This window comes from Poromitra crassiceps (genome assembly GCF_964638095.1).
Source record: "Poromitra crassiceps genome assembly, chromosome: 19".
Classification (NCBI taxonomy): domain Eukaryota; kingdom Metazoa; phylum Chordata; class Actinopteri; order Beryciformes; family Melamphaidae; genus Poromitra; species Poromitra crassiceps.
In genome coordinates, this window is record NC_139646.1 from 12236573 (window position 1) to 12251238 (window position 14666).

A 14666-nucleotide genomic window follows, 5' to 3' on the forward strand; every position below is an offset into this window, starting at 1 on the left:
GTGCATGAGAGAGAAAGGAAGAGAACTGTAGAGAGAGAGAGACAGAGAGCCAAGGGAGAGAAAATAAGGGAGGGGTGTGGGAATCCAGAGGGTGAAAAAGAAGGTGGAGCCTACCCCTCACTCCCCCCCCCCCCCCCCCCCCCCCCCCACACACACACACACAGACACCCGCAGCCATAGACGGATGGGCGGATGTTTTGGCCAGTCCGGTCGGCCAATCGGAGGTGAGGAGCAGCCCCCTCTGGCAGGGCAGGGCTTGTCTGAGGGGAGTGTGCGGGGCAGCTCAACTTAAGAGTGTGCTCCGCTGGCTGTGGCCACCGTTGTTGAGCGCTCTTTCCCCCTCTCTCTCTCATGGTTGTGCAGACGTTAAGGATGAAGATCCAGGAGTCGCCCGTCACTTGTGACCACACGGGGAGGGTCGGCGGCAGCAACGGAGGGGTGCGCGGCGGCTCGGACGCAGAGTGCGAGAGCCGCGAAGACGTGCCGCGGCTGGACCTGACGGGGCTGACCGAGGACAACAACAACTGGGGAGGTGAGTGCGTGGAGTCGTCATGCACACAGGCATGCACTTTCTCATGTGCACATTGTATTTCTCTCATTTGGAATCTGTCCAATAGTAAAGCAGCATACACACAATTTCACACAAACACCCACACCCGACCACACACACACACACACACACACACACACACACACACACACACACACACGCACGCACACACACACACACACACACACTACCCACTCACTGTTTTGCACCCAGCTTTGCACATGGGCGTCTGGGTAGCAGCTGCACACCTTCTGCTGCCTGCCTCTCCTCCTCTTCCTCCTCCTCCTCCTACTCCACCTCCTCCTTGATGTGGTTCCCTCTGCGTCTGCCTGCGGGACTTAATTGTGAAAGATCCTCTTAAGTTCTCTGGCCAGCTATATCTGGAAGAGAGACGCGGCTGCAGGTCTGCTTGTTTTGCTCGTCCTCTGGCGAGATGCTGCGGGCTGGCAGTGAGACAGCGGCGAGTTCATTTGTTTTTCATGTCATGTGCTGCTGTCAGGTTAGAGCACATGGGACTGGGAGTCCCACATTGTTTTGATCTCAAAGTGGGAAATCTGAAGAGAGATCGTACGGCCCAGTCCAGCACTCTTCCTGTGCTGTTGCTCAGGGAGTAAACAGTGAGTATTTACTGTACGCATCTGTCATGTCTCTGCTCTCCTGTGGCAGTCACTGGGCAGTTTATGTCACCGAATGGTCTCCAGACTCAGCTGCCAGTGGCCGCTGCTCACTTCTGTAATCACTAGTTGAAAGTAATGATTAAAGGGGAGGCAGAATAGTGATAACAGTGTACAAGTCCACTGGCCATAGAGGCTTTGCTCCTATCTGAACAGATTGATCCTGGTAGAGATTTGCACGCACAGCCTCCATATCAAAGTCAGCTTAATTTGTATTTTCTGAATAGCTTTGTTTGCACACTTCCTCCAGGAATGTTGAGGGTGATGTGTGCGTGTGTGTGTGTGTGTGTGTGTGTGTGTGTGTGTGTGTGTGTGTGTATGTGTGTCTGTGTGTGTGGGTCTGTGTGTCTGTGTGTGTGCACGCGTGCACGCGCGTGTGTACGTGCATGCGTGCGTGAAACTTAGATGCAAGCAATGAATTCAATAATGTAGGGTTATCAGATCGCATTGCTAATGCAGAGTTTACAAAAATAGCCAAGAGTAATCTATTATTCATATCATGTCGGTTGCAGCTGTTAAACAGACAGGGTTGTAGAAGAAATATACATGTTCTCTCCATTTTGACAGTAACATTTGAGACTTTAATGGTTATTAGCAGAAGGGGAACCTCTCACAATCGCCGTGCATTGAGTTTGTGATTGTTTTGTGACGACATTGCGACAGAGCGGAGGTGGGTGGAGGTTGCTGTAGCTGTGCAGTGAAAGCAACAGCAATTCGCAGAATTGTCAAGTTGTGTTTGTGTTGGAATGATTACCAACAGGTCCTTGCCTATGGTTAAATAGGTTGCCGGTTCAGAGGCGTGTTGTGACAGGTATTGACATGTTGGTCGTCACTCCCACCACCACAGCTTCCTACTGTGAATCGTTGAGGTGGCGGTCTTGCCTTGGAGCAAAACACATAGGTCACACCTTGAAGAGAATATTGCTCTGCTCTCCAACAGGCATGTTTTGATCCATTGCAGGCAAAGCAGTCACAGCCTGTACTACAGTATGTGGAGCCCTCTAGTGGCCAAATATGAAACGTCAAACACGACTGTGCTGCATTTGCAAGTCAGGTGGAATATTGCCTCTCTGAGTTAACAAACTGTATGTCTGGACTCAATGTCACTCCTGTGTGTCCATGAAAGGTTGATGTCAGACAGTCAGCCATTTTGGTTCAGCGAGTCTGGTACGTGTGTATGTTTGTGTGCGCGTGCTTGTAGTGGAAATGTAATTTCCAGTGGAGGAGGATGGAGCAGGGCGTGGAGGGAAAGCTGTGCTCAATTCTTCGGGAAACTTAGAATCCAGGTGGCTGTTTTGTTCAGATGCCGATCGACATCATTAAGACATCTTGTGTGGAATCACTTGCCACTTGTGAAACATCCCTTTTATTTGTTCTGTCTTGAATGCGTTACTGAGCTAGTAGTTGCCAGACTATCTCCCTGCACCGGGTGAGTGAGGGATCTGGTTTGATTGGTTGTGACAGACACATCTCTCATGTGATTGGTTGTGACAGACACATCTCTCCTAGGTGCTGCTGGCTGCCTGAGTTGATGTTCTGGTCCTTTGAAGCCCGAGGAAGAGCGGGGCTTGCCGCAGCACGAGCTTTGAATTCTGAATGTTGAATTTGGGGTTTGGAGTTTGTTTGCTTTCTCTTCATAGCCGGCGCGTTTGTTTTCATTAAGCAGCAGAGCCAAAGAGAGATTTATGTCCCGGCAACAAGAGTCCAACTAAATAAATACTGAATAAGGTAATGTGTGGAGTATGGTCAGGGGTTGTGGATGAGGGTGTGTAGGAAGGGGTATGAGACCTTTGTCCCAGTACACTCTGTGCCTGCTCCTGTCATGGTGACTCTGCCCCGTCCGTGCCTGTCTCCCTGCCAGGGGACGGGGCCTGTCTCCCTGCCAGGGGACATGGAGCTGGACAGAATGGAAAGACATGAACAGATAGTTGAGCAGGAAAAGCAGAAGGCTCATAAGCTCATGAGCCACAGTGGGCTTTAGGGAAGTGTGTGCTATTTTGATTTGACACATTTTGATGTAGTAAGGAGGAGGATGCATGCTGGTCTTTTCCTTCAACTCTGTTCCAACTCCATCTTCTCTTCCTGCTCTCATCTCCCCCTCTTCTTCTTCTCTCACTCTTCCCTTTGTTCCACTAGATTCTGCGTTCTTAAGCAGCCCTTTCCTTCATTTCAAAAGCATTTTCCAGCCCAGTTGTTGTGATGGTAAGTGTTGTGTTCGCATCACTATCAGTGTTGACTTGTCTCGCTTACAAATAACACCTCAGAAGAAGAAAAGGCTAATCGCTGTATGTAAGTGTTGTGTTCGCATCACTATCAGTGTTGACTTGTCTCGCTTACAAATAACACCTCAGAAGAAGAAAAGGCTAATCGCTGTATGTAAGTGTTGTGTTCGCATCACTATCAGTGTTGACTTGCCTCGCTTACAAATAACACCTCAGAAGAAGAAAAGGCTAAGCACTCGCTGTATGACCTTTTCCACTGCATGGCAACACCATCAGGCAGAATGACTTGGAACATTGTGGCTGAGCATCGCACACAACAACCTTTAGGGCAGACTGGCATTTTCCCTGTTTCATTAGTTTACACTGGGTAGATCCTGAGCAGCTGATTTAAAGGCTTCATTTCAAATGCCATGCTGGCCTGCCGGCCAGTGGACTCTAGGCAACATAATAGGCCTAGGAAGGCATCGGGTTTGATTGAGAGCTTCACCTGCTGTGGTGAGTGGCCCTGCGGCGCGACCTAACATGCTAGGAGCTGCTACTCGGTAAACTGCACGTACCTGGAAGCACAGGAGCACCCAGGGGACTCCGGAGCCTCACGTACCTGGAAGCACAGGAGCACCCAGGGGACTCCGGAGCCTCACGTACCCCGGCTTAGAACAACATGCATGTGCACCTCTAGAGCGGGGTGTGCATATTTTGACGGGTGGTTTCCGACACCTTGGATGTTTACCCTGAGAATTTCCCTCACAGCTTGTTTCCACTCTCCCCATCTCATCTCCCCACGACATGGCTCCTCACTATATTTCCAGGCTCTCCTGACACCAGATGTTATGGGACAGTAGTATGGTTTCTCTCCTTCTCCATAAAACCTACATCACAACTCCTGCGGAGTGTTATGTTTTGACAGGGTTGCAGTTTCTACTGGTTTCTAGAACCTTCCCTCCATGCCTAGCAACAGTCTGCGTGCCCAAACAATGTCTGCTGTCTGTCTCTCTGTCTCTCTCTCCTTGTATCCCTTGTCTATCTCTCTCTCTCTCAAATACATGTGCATGAATAAGCACAGTTTATCTCAGTCTCTCAGCATGCCCAGTGGAAACTAAAACTATACACTCGTGACCGTACCTCTCAACAGGGGATCGTGCTCCGACATGATCCCGTGGAGAGCATCATAGTGGAGCCAGGCAGTATTTATATCCCGGGGATTGTCAGGGTATCTGCATGGCTCTTTCCACCAGACATGATGATTGTGAGAGTGGAGACTGTAACCAGGGGATGAAGAGGGAGAGGGGCAAGCGGGCGGCTATATCTTAACCGTGGTTTGGGAACATTTGTCACTGCGAAGCCCCAGAGAGGCTTTTTTCCCACAACGGCTTTAGCGCGAGTCGCTTCATCATCCCCACTGACCTTCACAGTGCCAGGCAGGTGCCAAGGAGGCGTTGCCACGGAGACAAACGGGGCCTAGTGTGAGTTAGGTGAGAGTAGGTGCAGCCAGAGTAGCTTGGAAACATCTTGGGAGAGATGTGCCTGCTCACAGAGAACAAACAGATGTGAAAAAAGAGTTGATTGTTTTATTCAGTTGCATTCTAGCTACTGAGCTGTGTTTTGGAGTGGGATGGGGATGATATTGCCGACCAGTGGTTAATAACGGAAATGATCTGTTGTCTGTTGAGCAGTAGTACAGTAGGTACCACACAAGATCCACAGACTAACCTTGCATCTCCTCACTGGCCTGCCATCTTCTATTTCTGAGTGCAAAAGTGTCATCTTGTGCTGTTTTGTGAGATTTATCGGTCAATATCAGACGACTAAATGTGTTTGTGTGTGTGCTCCTCAGAACCTGTCGCGGCCTACTCGTCGTGGCAGAGGGAGAGTATGGACCGCGAAGAAGCTCGTCTGTCCCCTCACGCCGGGGGCCGTCTGATCCGCCAGCTGGTGGAGGAGGACAGCGACCCCATGCTGTCCCCTCGCTTCTATGCCTACGGCCACTGCCAGCAGTACCTGGACGACACTGAGGTGGCGCCCTCGCCGCCAAATGCACACTCCTTCACCAGGTAAACGCTTTGCACGTTTTGCACGGCCCTGCGTACACACAACCAAATGTGACGATAACGCCCTTATGTGTGACGATAACACCCTTATGTGTGGCTCCAGTCGCAGGCGGAGTTCGTCTCTTGGCTCCTGTGATGATGAGAAAGTGGAGCTGACTGTGGCCCAGCTCACAAAGAGGATCCACGTACTGAAGAAAAAGATCCGCAAGTTTGAGGAGAGGTTTGAAGAGGAGCGCAAATACAGGGTAAGTCGTAACCCCCTACAGCATTCACTTCCTAATCATACCCAACCCACGCCCGTCCGCATGTCCTCGAGTGCCCACCGCCCGGGTGGGGTCGTCAAAAAGGGCCTTTCTGTGTGGAGTTTGCATGTTCTCCCCGTGCCTCCCGGGGGTTTCCTTCATATAGGAACCCCTTCACCAAAACATGCAATATCCTGGTTGCTGATGTGGTGCCTCCTCTGGTCATTAAGGGCGCCTGTTCGGAGGGAGGGGAACTCGTTGGAATAGCGTGATCCTCCCACGTGCTATGTCCTAGCGGTGAAGCTTCCCCTGTCAGGTGAAAAGAAGCGGCTGGCTAACTGCCCATGTCCCGGAGGAAGCATGGAGCCAGTTGTTTTCGGCTCTCCCCAGATCGGCAGAGGGTGGAGCAGCAACCAGGATAAATAAATTAAAATTAGCACTAATGGGGGATAAAAATGGGATAAAAAATCGTGGGCGGGGGGGGGGGGAGAAGAAAAAATCATACCCAACCCACAGACTGGCTTCACTTCCCAGACATCAGAATAATCATACAGACCCACAGACTGGCTCATTCACTTCCCAGACATCATGCATGCATGCAGACAGACCCACAGACTGGCTTCTAGACAGTAAACAAGGTTATTGGCTCTCTAAGGAGACCCAGATGACTCCTTATTAAGATGGAGTGAATATGGAGAGAAGGTGCTCAATACAGATCAGGTTGCAGTGGCCAAACAACATGGATGCTGCTGCCTCATTTTCAGTGGAAGATCTATTGTCATCTGTTGTTGTTGTTTTTCCATCCAGCCCTCCCACAGCGATAAAGCTGGAAACCCAGAAGTGCTAAGATGGGTAAATGAACTGTCCAAGCTTCGCAAAGACCTAAAAGGTAAGACTACACCGACATAGAAATGAATAGCACACAAAAAAACTATAGAAGCTGCATAACAGATAATGGAATCAAGCTCATATGTCTCCTCCTTCATGTCTTCCTCCTTAGAGCACAAGGTGTTGAAGTCTGAAGAGGATCTGCCTCCACAGACCCGTCAGCGCAGCAACACCCTGCCCAAGAGCTTTGGCTCTCAGCTGGAGAAGAAACCCCAGCAGGAGAAGGTGCCTAAGCCCCCTGTGGAAAGCAGCCTGGAGGTGGTGCTCAAGAGGCTCCAGGAGAAGAGGGAGGAGGTGGGCCGTCCTGAGGACATCAAGGTACACAATTTTAACCATGGAAAAAAACATATAGCCAGGAACGGTGGATATAAGCCATAGCATACCAAGCCTATGTGTAAACCAGATACCAGACATTAGGAAAAACTGTTGAATAGAGAATGAAACATTTTTGGAATGTGTTGACTCACTTCCTGTTCCTTCCAGGACATGACACGGGAGCAGATCGGGGCAGAGAAGGTGGCTCTGCAAAAGGCTCTTCTGTACTATGAGAGCATACATGGTAGACCGGTAAGTCATGCTGTCTTTTGCAGCATAACTAAACAAACAAACAGACACACACACACACACACACACACACACACACACACACACACAGCCCCTGCCAGCCAGCCTTGGCGGCTCAAACAAACACAGCAGACCTTGCTCAGGACTTGACGTGACCTAGATCGCAAGTCAAGAGTGAATAATATCTCACAACAGTGTGTTGTACATGTGGACAGCATTCACAGTGTGTATCTGCTAAGCCTTAAGGCTCAAGGATACATGTTTTACTAGGCGGAGCCAGAACTCGCCTCATACTGATCTTTATTGGTGAAATGTGTTGCTTTAATGTCTACATGTAGGAAGCAGGACACATGTCATCTTAGTAGCATTGACACAAGTTAAAGGACAAAAAGTGAACTGTGAAGGAACTGACAACACACTTCGTTTGATGTCAGACCAAAACTAATTGGACTAATTGCACAATGTCTAATCCCTGCTAGTAATGTCCTAAATCAGGAAGTGCAGCTGAGCTTGTTGTTACCCCTATCCCTCATCATGCTGTGTGCCTTGATGGTTTATGGTTAATGGTCTTCACACTCACACAATAGACTGAGGAGTTGTAATGACTATTGGACAATCTAGGTCAGTGATTCCGCGGCCCACTAGTGGACCGTGGAGGTACTGCAGGTGGGCCGAGAGTGGTCTGCCAACATTCCCGATTTTCGCGGGCAATCAAATGGCTGTAGAAGAGTCATTTCTAAAGCTACAGTGGAGAGCCTGTTATCAGAAGAAACTAGAAGACCTAAGGCACCCATTGGTACCAAGCATAATATGCTAGCTTGTCGGGAAGGGGGCTAAATAATGCTCCAAACATACCGTAGGTTACATTTTTGGCGAGGGGAAATTATTTCAAAGGGGTCCCTTGACCTCTCAGCTCAATTTATCTGAATGTACCCACGAGTCTCCCCTTTACAGATAAGGTAGCATTTTTCAAAGCCTAGCATTAATACCTTGTGGATTGATTTATTCTGTTGTTGCTCATCACATTTTGTCTCAACAAATGTGTTATGCATGCAAATACTTCTGATGAGTAAGGGGGGAGAAAATGTTGGCAATCTGCTTTTAGGTATTTTGCCGAAATGTTTTTGTATGTTGATAGATTATTAATTTCCCTTATGCCCCAGTTCACATGCTCTGTTAATTAAATAAAAAAATATATAATGTAAAAAACATATAGGGAAATACATCATCATTTAGTCTTGTGTGTTGGTCAGAGTTGTGATTAAAGGGCCGTGGCATTCTTAAGTTTGGGAACCCCTGATCTAGGTTACCCGTCATGTTGTTTTATGTGAGCAGGAGAGCAAGACAACCAGCAGCTGCTGTAGCTAGAAGAAAGCTAACCCTGCACTAATATGGCGCCTTTGTTTGTCTTCCTTCTTCCTACCTCAGGTGACCAAGAGCGAGAGGCAAATCATGAAGCCCTTGTACGACAGATACCGCCTGGTCAAGCAGATCCTTTGCAGAGCCTCCACTATTCCTGTTATTGTAAGTTTAGCTTCGTATCTTATCTTAACCCCCCTCCCTTCTCTCCACAGCTGCTATTCTTCCCCCCGGTTGTCCCGCTTCTCTCTGACAAGCCAGTGGCAAAGATCACCACACAGTCCAAACGTGACCCGAGAGCTAGCGTCGAGCCTCTCTCCGCAACACTTAATCCCAGCTGTTGTCCACGCCGCCGGCTTTTGCGTCTGCCGCGGCAACCGGTGGCAAACGCGCCCACAAGCGTGTTATCCCGTCCCCAAGGCCAGCGCTAAGTCTGGCTTTAGCGGCTCAGTGGATCCCCAGGTCTTAAAGCTGCTCATAGGTGGCAGACTGAGCTCACAGTAGCTCAGTTAGAAATGACGGTGCAAACAGAGCAGCTGCGCTCTGCTTCTCTCAGAGTGCAGGAGAGGGTCAGAAACCGCTGCCTATAAAGATGTCAGCGCTCATCTGATAGGATTTGCTTCCTTTGGATTGAACATAACGACCAGAGAAAAGAAAAGAGAAGAAAAAACCTGCACAATTATTTCCTTTTTGAATATTTCATTGACCGTTTTAAAACTGAATAAAATAATTTGGCCTATAGGCTATACATTAAAATGTGCTTTTTTACTTCCCATTTTCCTATATTAAACTATTTTGTAAACATTTTGATTATGTAAGATATGCTCTGTATTATGGGCCTCCATGTTCATTATATAATGCACTACACTCTAATCCACAATATGTAGAAATTGGGACCGCTGGCATGGATTATTTCATACAGTAGGTATAGTGCAGCATTGATTATCCTCAGAGGGTTAAGACAAGCCATGCTAGGCTTGATCTCAGTGCACCAGTGCCTGTAGGATCACTATTTCCCCAGCACTAGAATCACTCATCAATATCGCCATCGCCAGGCTGTTGTGCTTTTGATGAGAATTGTTACAAAGTTAGCGGTCAAAATTAATGTAACTCCGATCTCCCATGGCCAAAAACCAAAATGTAAGCTGGTGTTTCAGCTGCAGAAAAACACTCCGCTCAGTTCTGATAGAAGCCAGCTCTGCCTTGAAGCAGAGAACTCGGTGAGAAGTGGATGCCAGTCTGGCGGTTTCTCCTGGCATGGCTGTAAATAACAGACTCAGAGTCTGTTACAGAGTGGTAACTCATCCTTCTCAAACCTTACCACAGGGTTCTCCCTCCAGCACCCGCAGAGGCCCGCTCCTTCAGCCCATTATCGAGGGCGAAACCGCTCTCTTCTTCGATGATATCAAGGTGAAGAGCTGCTGCTTGACTAATCAGTCATCGGAACCCCACCTCCCACCCCTCCCCATGCACCCTCCACCCCATTACCACCTTTTTACCCTGCAACCGAACATGATTGCTGCCTGTTGATTGGGCAGTTGCCTGTTTCCTGTCACTAGCACCCGCTGAAAGTTTGAATCAGTAGCTGTCTGGGTCTGATGATGTTGGAGATGTTTGGTCCAATTGTGTGAAGGTTTGCAATCGAAGTCTGGTGTGCACAACCCAACAAGTAATCCAATCACGCCACAATTTTAACTTGATCAATATGCTCACTTTATGTTGCTATTTATTTGATGCTACAATCTTACTGTCTGTAGAGTAACTCGTTAGATATTTACACTATTTTTTGCGTTACTTTCACCAAAAAAAGACACCGCCAGTTAAAAGCTTCGGTAACACAATTTGAGACCCTTATTCAAGGCTCCAGTCCAGACTCACTTTTTTCACCACCGTCCCAGAACTGTCCTGAAAAAGAATTTCAATCGTCCAAAATTCTAAATCTTATCCTTTTACTTTGTTATTGTCATCTATAGTGGTTATGTGCATAAAAGCACCCAATTGAAATACATAATACATAAAAATACATAATTGTATTTTCAAATAACTATTTATCCATGTTTCTCACCAAAAACGTCATTTTACAAGATTACATTTGAACACATCACGATAACGTTATAATTTACCTTCCCTCAAAACTCATTTTTACTGATAAGATCTTGAACACATCATAATGTAACTCAATGCAACCTAATGAGAAGCCGACAGCAGCTCAGTGAGACCACCGGGTCTTGAGAATTTGTGACCCTGTTCCAACTTGGAGCCTTCTGTGCTGACTTGTAGGTCAACTTGGGTAAGATTCAGTTCTCCTGTGTTGGTGGTCGGTTTGTGCGTCTGTGACAGTGCCTCCATTCACTCTCTTTAAATAGCGCAACAGGTATTATTGCCGGCATAACCGCGGCAATGATAGAACATTACCTTTGCCCTACCTCTCCCTCTTAACACCAGCTATCTTAGCCCTAAACCCTAACCCTTGTTTTGCAGAGGGTCCAGCAGTTACAGTCTTGTCTTCCATCTTACTATCTGCCATATTGATTCTCTTTGCATTGTTCAATCTAAACAACGAGTCTGCTCTGCATTCAAACTGTATGTTTTCTTCCTGCTTCCACTTATCTTTCTGCCGGTGGCGGTCCGGTGTGCGGTGTGTTTTGGGTGGTAACTCGCATTCTTTGACATAGTAACTGACTGTATAATATTACCGAAATCCTATTAGTAATGTGTTACTGTATATTACTTACTGTTAATGCTAAAAATAATATATTACCTGTAAGCTGTAACACATCATTTTTTGTAGCGCATTACCCCAACACTGCTTATAGCTAGTTTAAGACTTTTAAGACGGCACATAAATTTGGTTATCTGTTTACTCTATGGAATTTGTCTCCTAGTCAACTGCCTTCATTAACCCCATCTAACTACTAATGACTCACTCAGCAGGGCCGTAGACTTTACTCGCGGAGGACGACGGTGGAAATGTATTTTGAACTGTATTTTACTGCGGTGACTTGTGACTAACAATGCATGACTCTCACACGGTGTGTGATCCTGAAGGTCAGCTGACGGCCTCGGGGGCGCTGTTCCTCAGACTCGTCCTGGGCGGCACGACTCATCTGATCTCTCTGTCTGTCTGACCTCTCTGTCTGTCTGATCTCTCTGTCTGTCTGACCTCTCTGTCTGTCTGATCTGTCTGTCTGATCTATCTATCTGTCTGTCTGACCTCTCTGTCTGTCTGATCTATCTGTCTATCTGTCTGACCTCTCTGTCTGTCTGATCTATCTGTCTGTCTGACCCAGGGGTGGGCAACTATTTTTCATGGGGGGCCACATGAGAAATCCAGATTTTTGCCGTGGGCCGAACAAATATTGTCATGCCGTAATGGATGGGCAACTTTGATGATAGAGAGGACCACAAAAAAAGTCCTCGCTACCAGATTTTGCTGAGGGCTGAACGGCGCCAGCGCCAAAAAATTGGGGCATTTGAAGCCAGGTTTAGAGGAATAACTAATTTTAAATGAACAGTTGTGATGTCATTATTCAGTCTTAACCACCAATATTTGATCATTTTCTCACTCACTCCTATGTCACCACACCTGCAGGGCTTGAAATTAACTTTTTTCACCACCTGCCAATATGGCTGCTAGATTTTAAAGTTACCAGCCAATTAGAATTTCCACTATCCGAAATGTTTTTCTTGATATAACCCAGAATATGAGTGGGTTAATTTAAGCATAAGTATCAGTAAGTGGCCGGGATTCTCAAAGCCTGTGTTGAGGGTCACACGAACATGCACTCTTGAAGCTAAATAAATCCAAAACCAACAAGTTAATTATTTAAATTTCTACCTCAATGTAGAACAGCCATTTCTTACACATGAGATTACTTTTGGCGTTTTAGTCATAAAGATTATTGAAAGATATTCCATATTCCAGACTGAAATGCTATAACAGAAGAATATTGGCCAGAATGACATGAACATTTGGACACTTATTCAGTGGGTATTTTGCATGTTGCGTTCAGGTGCACTGTAAAAAAAAAAAAAAAAAAACTTTTTTTGCAATTCCATCGCGGGCCACACAGGGGGGCCGTATGTTGCCCATGTGTGCTTTATAGTAACGTTCAGTCAGAACTCATTTATAATTAAGCCCATAGTTAATGAACTAATCATGTACAAAACACACACACAGTCACATATTTTATATACTGTATATGTTGTAAGCCTAATTTTTGCCATCACAGCTGCTTTTTACATGTATGGGATAATACAGGCTAATATACAAGGTGTCCCAAGCTCTGAGTCATTATAAACTCAATTAACTACAGAAGCTAATGTTCACATTCAGTCCTTGTATATTTCTCTCATGTGTTCATCATTCCTTTCCTTTTCTGTGTGTGTGTGTGATTGAGAAATGAATTGCAGGTGGTGTTCATCCTAATTGGCCTGGTCAGGTGTCAGATTGCTGCTGGCTGATTGGCTGGTGGACAGCATTTAAGCCAGCTGATGCCATCCTGTCGCCCTTTGCTCTCCTCATTCCCAACGATGATGGCTGCTGTGCTGACTGCTGTGTTCTGTCAGGTAGGAACTGTGTGTAGACCTACTTTAGTAGTTCTGCAGAACTTTATTAAGATGTGTCTTTATCTTGGTAGACCTGTGCAGTCTAAACTGTAAATAGTTACCTTCCAGATCTACACTTTTGTACACTGTAAATAACACTTACCCAAGTAGCAGAAAGTAGGGGGAGAAGCCCTTCAGTTTTTTTTTTAACATTTTCTCATGTTTATTTTGTAGGAGCTTATAGGTAAGAGCTGTGTCTCTTATTTAATCCATCATTTTCTTTTCTTAGGTAAATTTAAGGTTGGGGATTAGTTTGATTGGTTAGTTGTGTTGGGGCCGTGCTGTGCTCTGAAACTAAACCTGCTACTTGTGAACTTGTGATGGTGGTTTGGCTGATCATCCTTGGGAGTGGGAAGAGTGGGGGCACTTTTGTGTTGCGGTCCGGTTCCCCGAGGCCGGTTCCTAACATAATTGGGTGCTCGTCTGCTTTTCTCATTCGTCAGCACGTCGTGTGTGTGTGTATATATATATATTTTATGTTTGTCTGGTGGGCAGTCTTTGTGCAGGTGGTAAATGGTGTTAGTCAAGGTGCCTTTGCATGGAGCTGAGGAAGCTCATGGTGGTAAAGCTGGTGGAGAGGTTTGTTGGAGGAGGAGCCAGTCAGAGGGGACCAGTAAGACTGAGGAGGGGCGTGACAAGGCAGGGCCGTCAGTAGCACCGTTTCTCCTCTTTCTGTGTAGACTGCTACCCTACAAGAGTCTCCGTACATGGACTTGCCTGTCACTCTGACTCCCAAGCCGTCTAAATCAGTGATACAGACGTATTTACAAGTGTCACAGAAACATTTCAAAGCCACATATTGAGAAGAAGAGTTCATAGCTTCTCGACATTGGGGTTAGAAAGCTCGTCGCTGCTCATAAATGCCTCTTTTCATCTGAAGTCTGTGCTGGTGATATTTTTTACCGAGCTTTCGGCCAGAGTGGCGCTGTTGAGCGCTCTTGACGGCTGGGAGCTCTAAACTGGAAAAAATATCACCAGCACAGACTTCAGATGAAAAGAGGCATTTATGAGCAGCGTCGAGCTTTCTAACCCCGACGTCGAAGCGATGAACCCTTCTTCTCAATATGTGGCTTTGAAATGTTTCTGTGACACTTGTAAATACGTCTGTATCACTGATTTAGACGGCTTGGGAGTCAGTCACAGCCAAGTCTATGTATGGAGACGGGACTCTTGTAGGGTAGCATAGTCTACACAGAAAGAGGAGAAACGGTGCTACTGACGGCCCTGCCTTGTCACGCCCCTCCTCAGTCTTACTGGTCCCCTCTGACCGGCTCCTCCTCCAACAAACCTCTCTCCACCAGCTTTACCACCATGAGCTTCCTCAGCTCCATGCACACCATTTACCACCTGCACAAAGACTGCCCACCAGACAAACATAAAATATATATATATATACTCGGACGACGTGCTGACGAACGAGAAAAGCGGACGAGCCCCCAATTATGTTAGGAACCGGCCTCGGAACGGGACCGCAACACAAAACTGCCCCCATTCTTCACACTCCCAAGGAT

The 14666-nt window shown here is 46.9% G+C and overlaps 1 protein-coding gene across 1 annotated transcript in view; it reads left to right on the top strand.

Annotated features, from left to right (window-relative positions):
• Positions 1 to 14666, top strand: part of fam13a (family with sequence similarity 13 member A) — a 70534-nt gene that overhangs the window by 50378 nt on the left and 5490 nt on the right. The window contains exons 14-22 of the mRNA XM_083655777.1: positions 364 to 532; positions 3361 to 3426; positions 5281 to 5497; positions 5598 to 5739; positions 6544 to 6625; positions 6737 to 6942; positions 7108 to 7191; positions 8617 to 8712; positions 9874 to 9957. Coding sequence (XP_083511903.1) covers positions 364 to 532; positions 3361 to 3426; positions 5281 to 5497; positions 5598 to 5739; positions 6544 to 6625; positions 6737 to 6942; positions 7108 to 7191; positions 8617 to 8712; positions 9874 to 9957 — 1146 coding nt within the window. The remainder of the gene's footprint in view (positions 1 to 363; positions 533 to 3360; positions 3427 to 5280; positions 5498 to 5597; positions 5740 to 6543; positions 6626 to 6736; positions 6943 to 7107; positions 7192 to 8616; positions 8713 to 9873; positions 9958 to 14666) is intronic.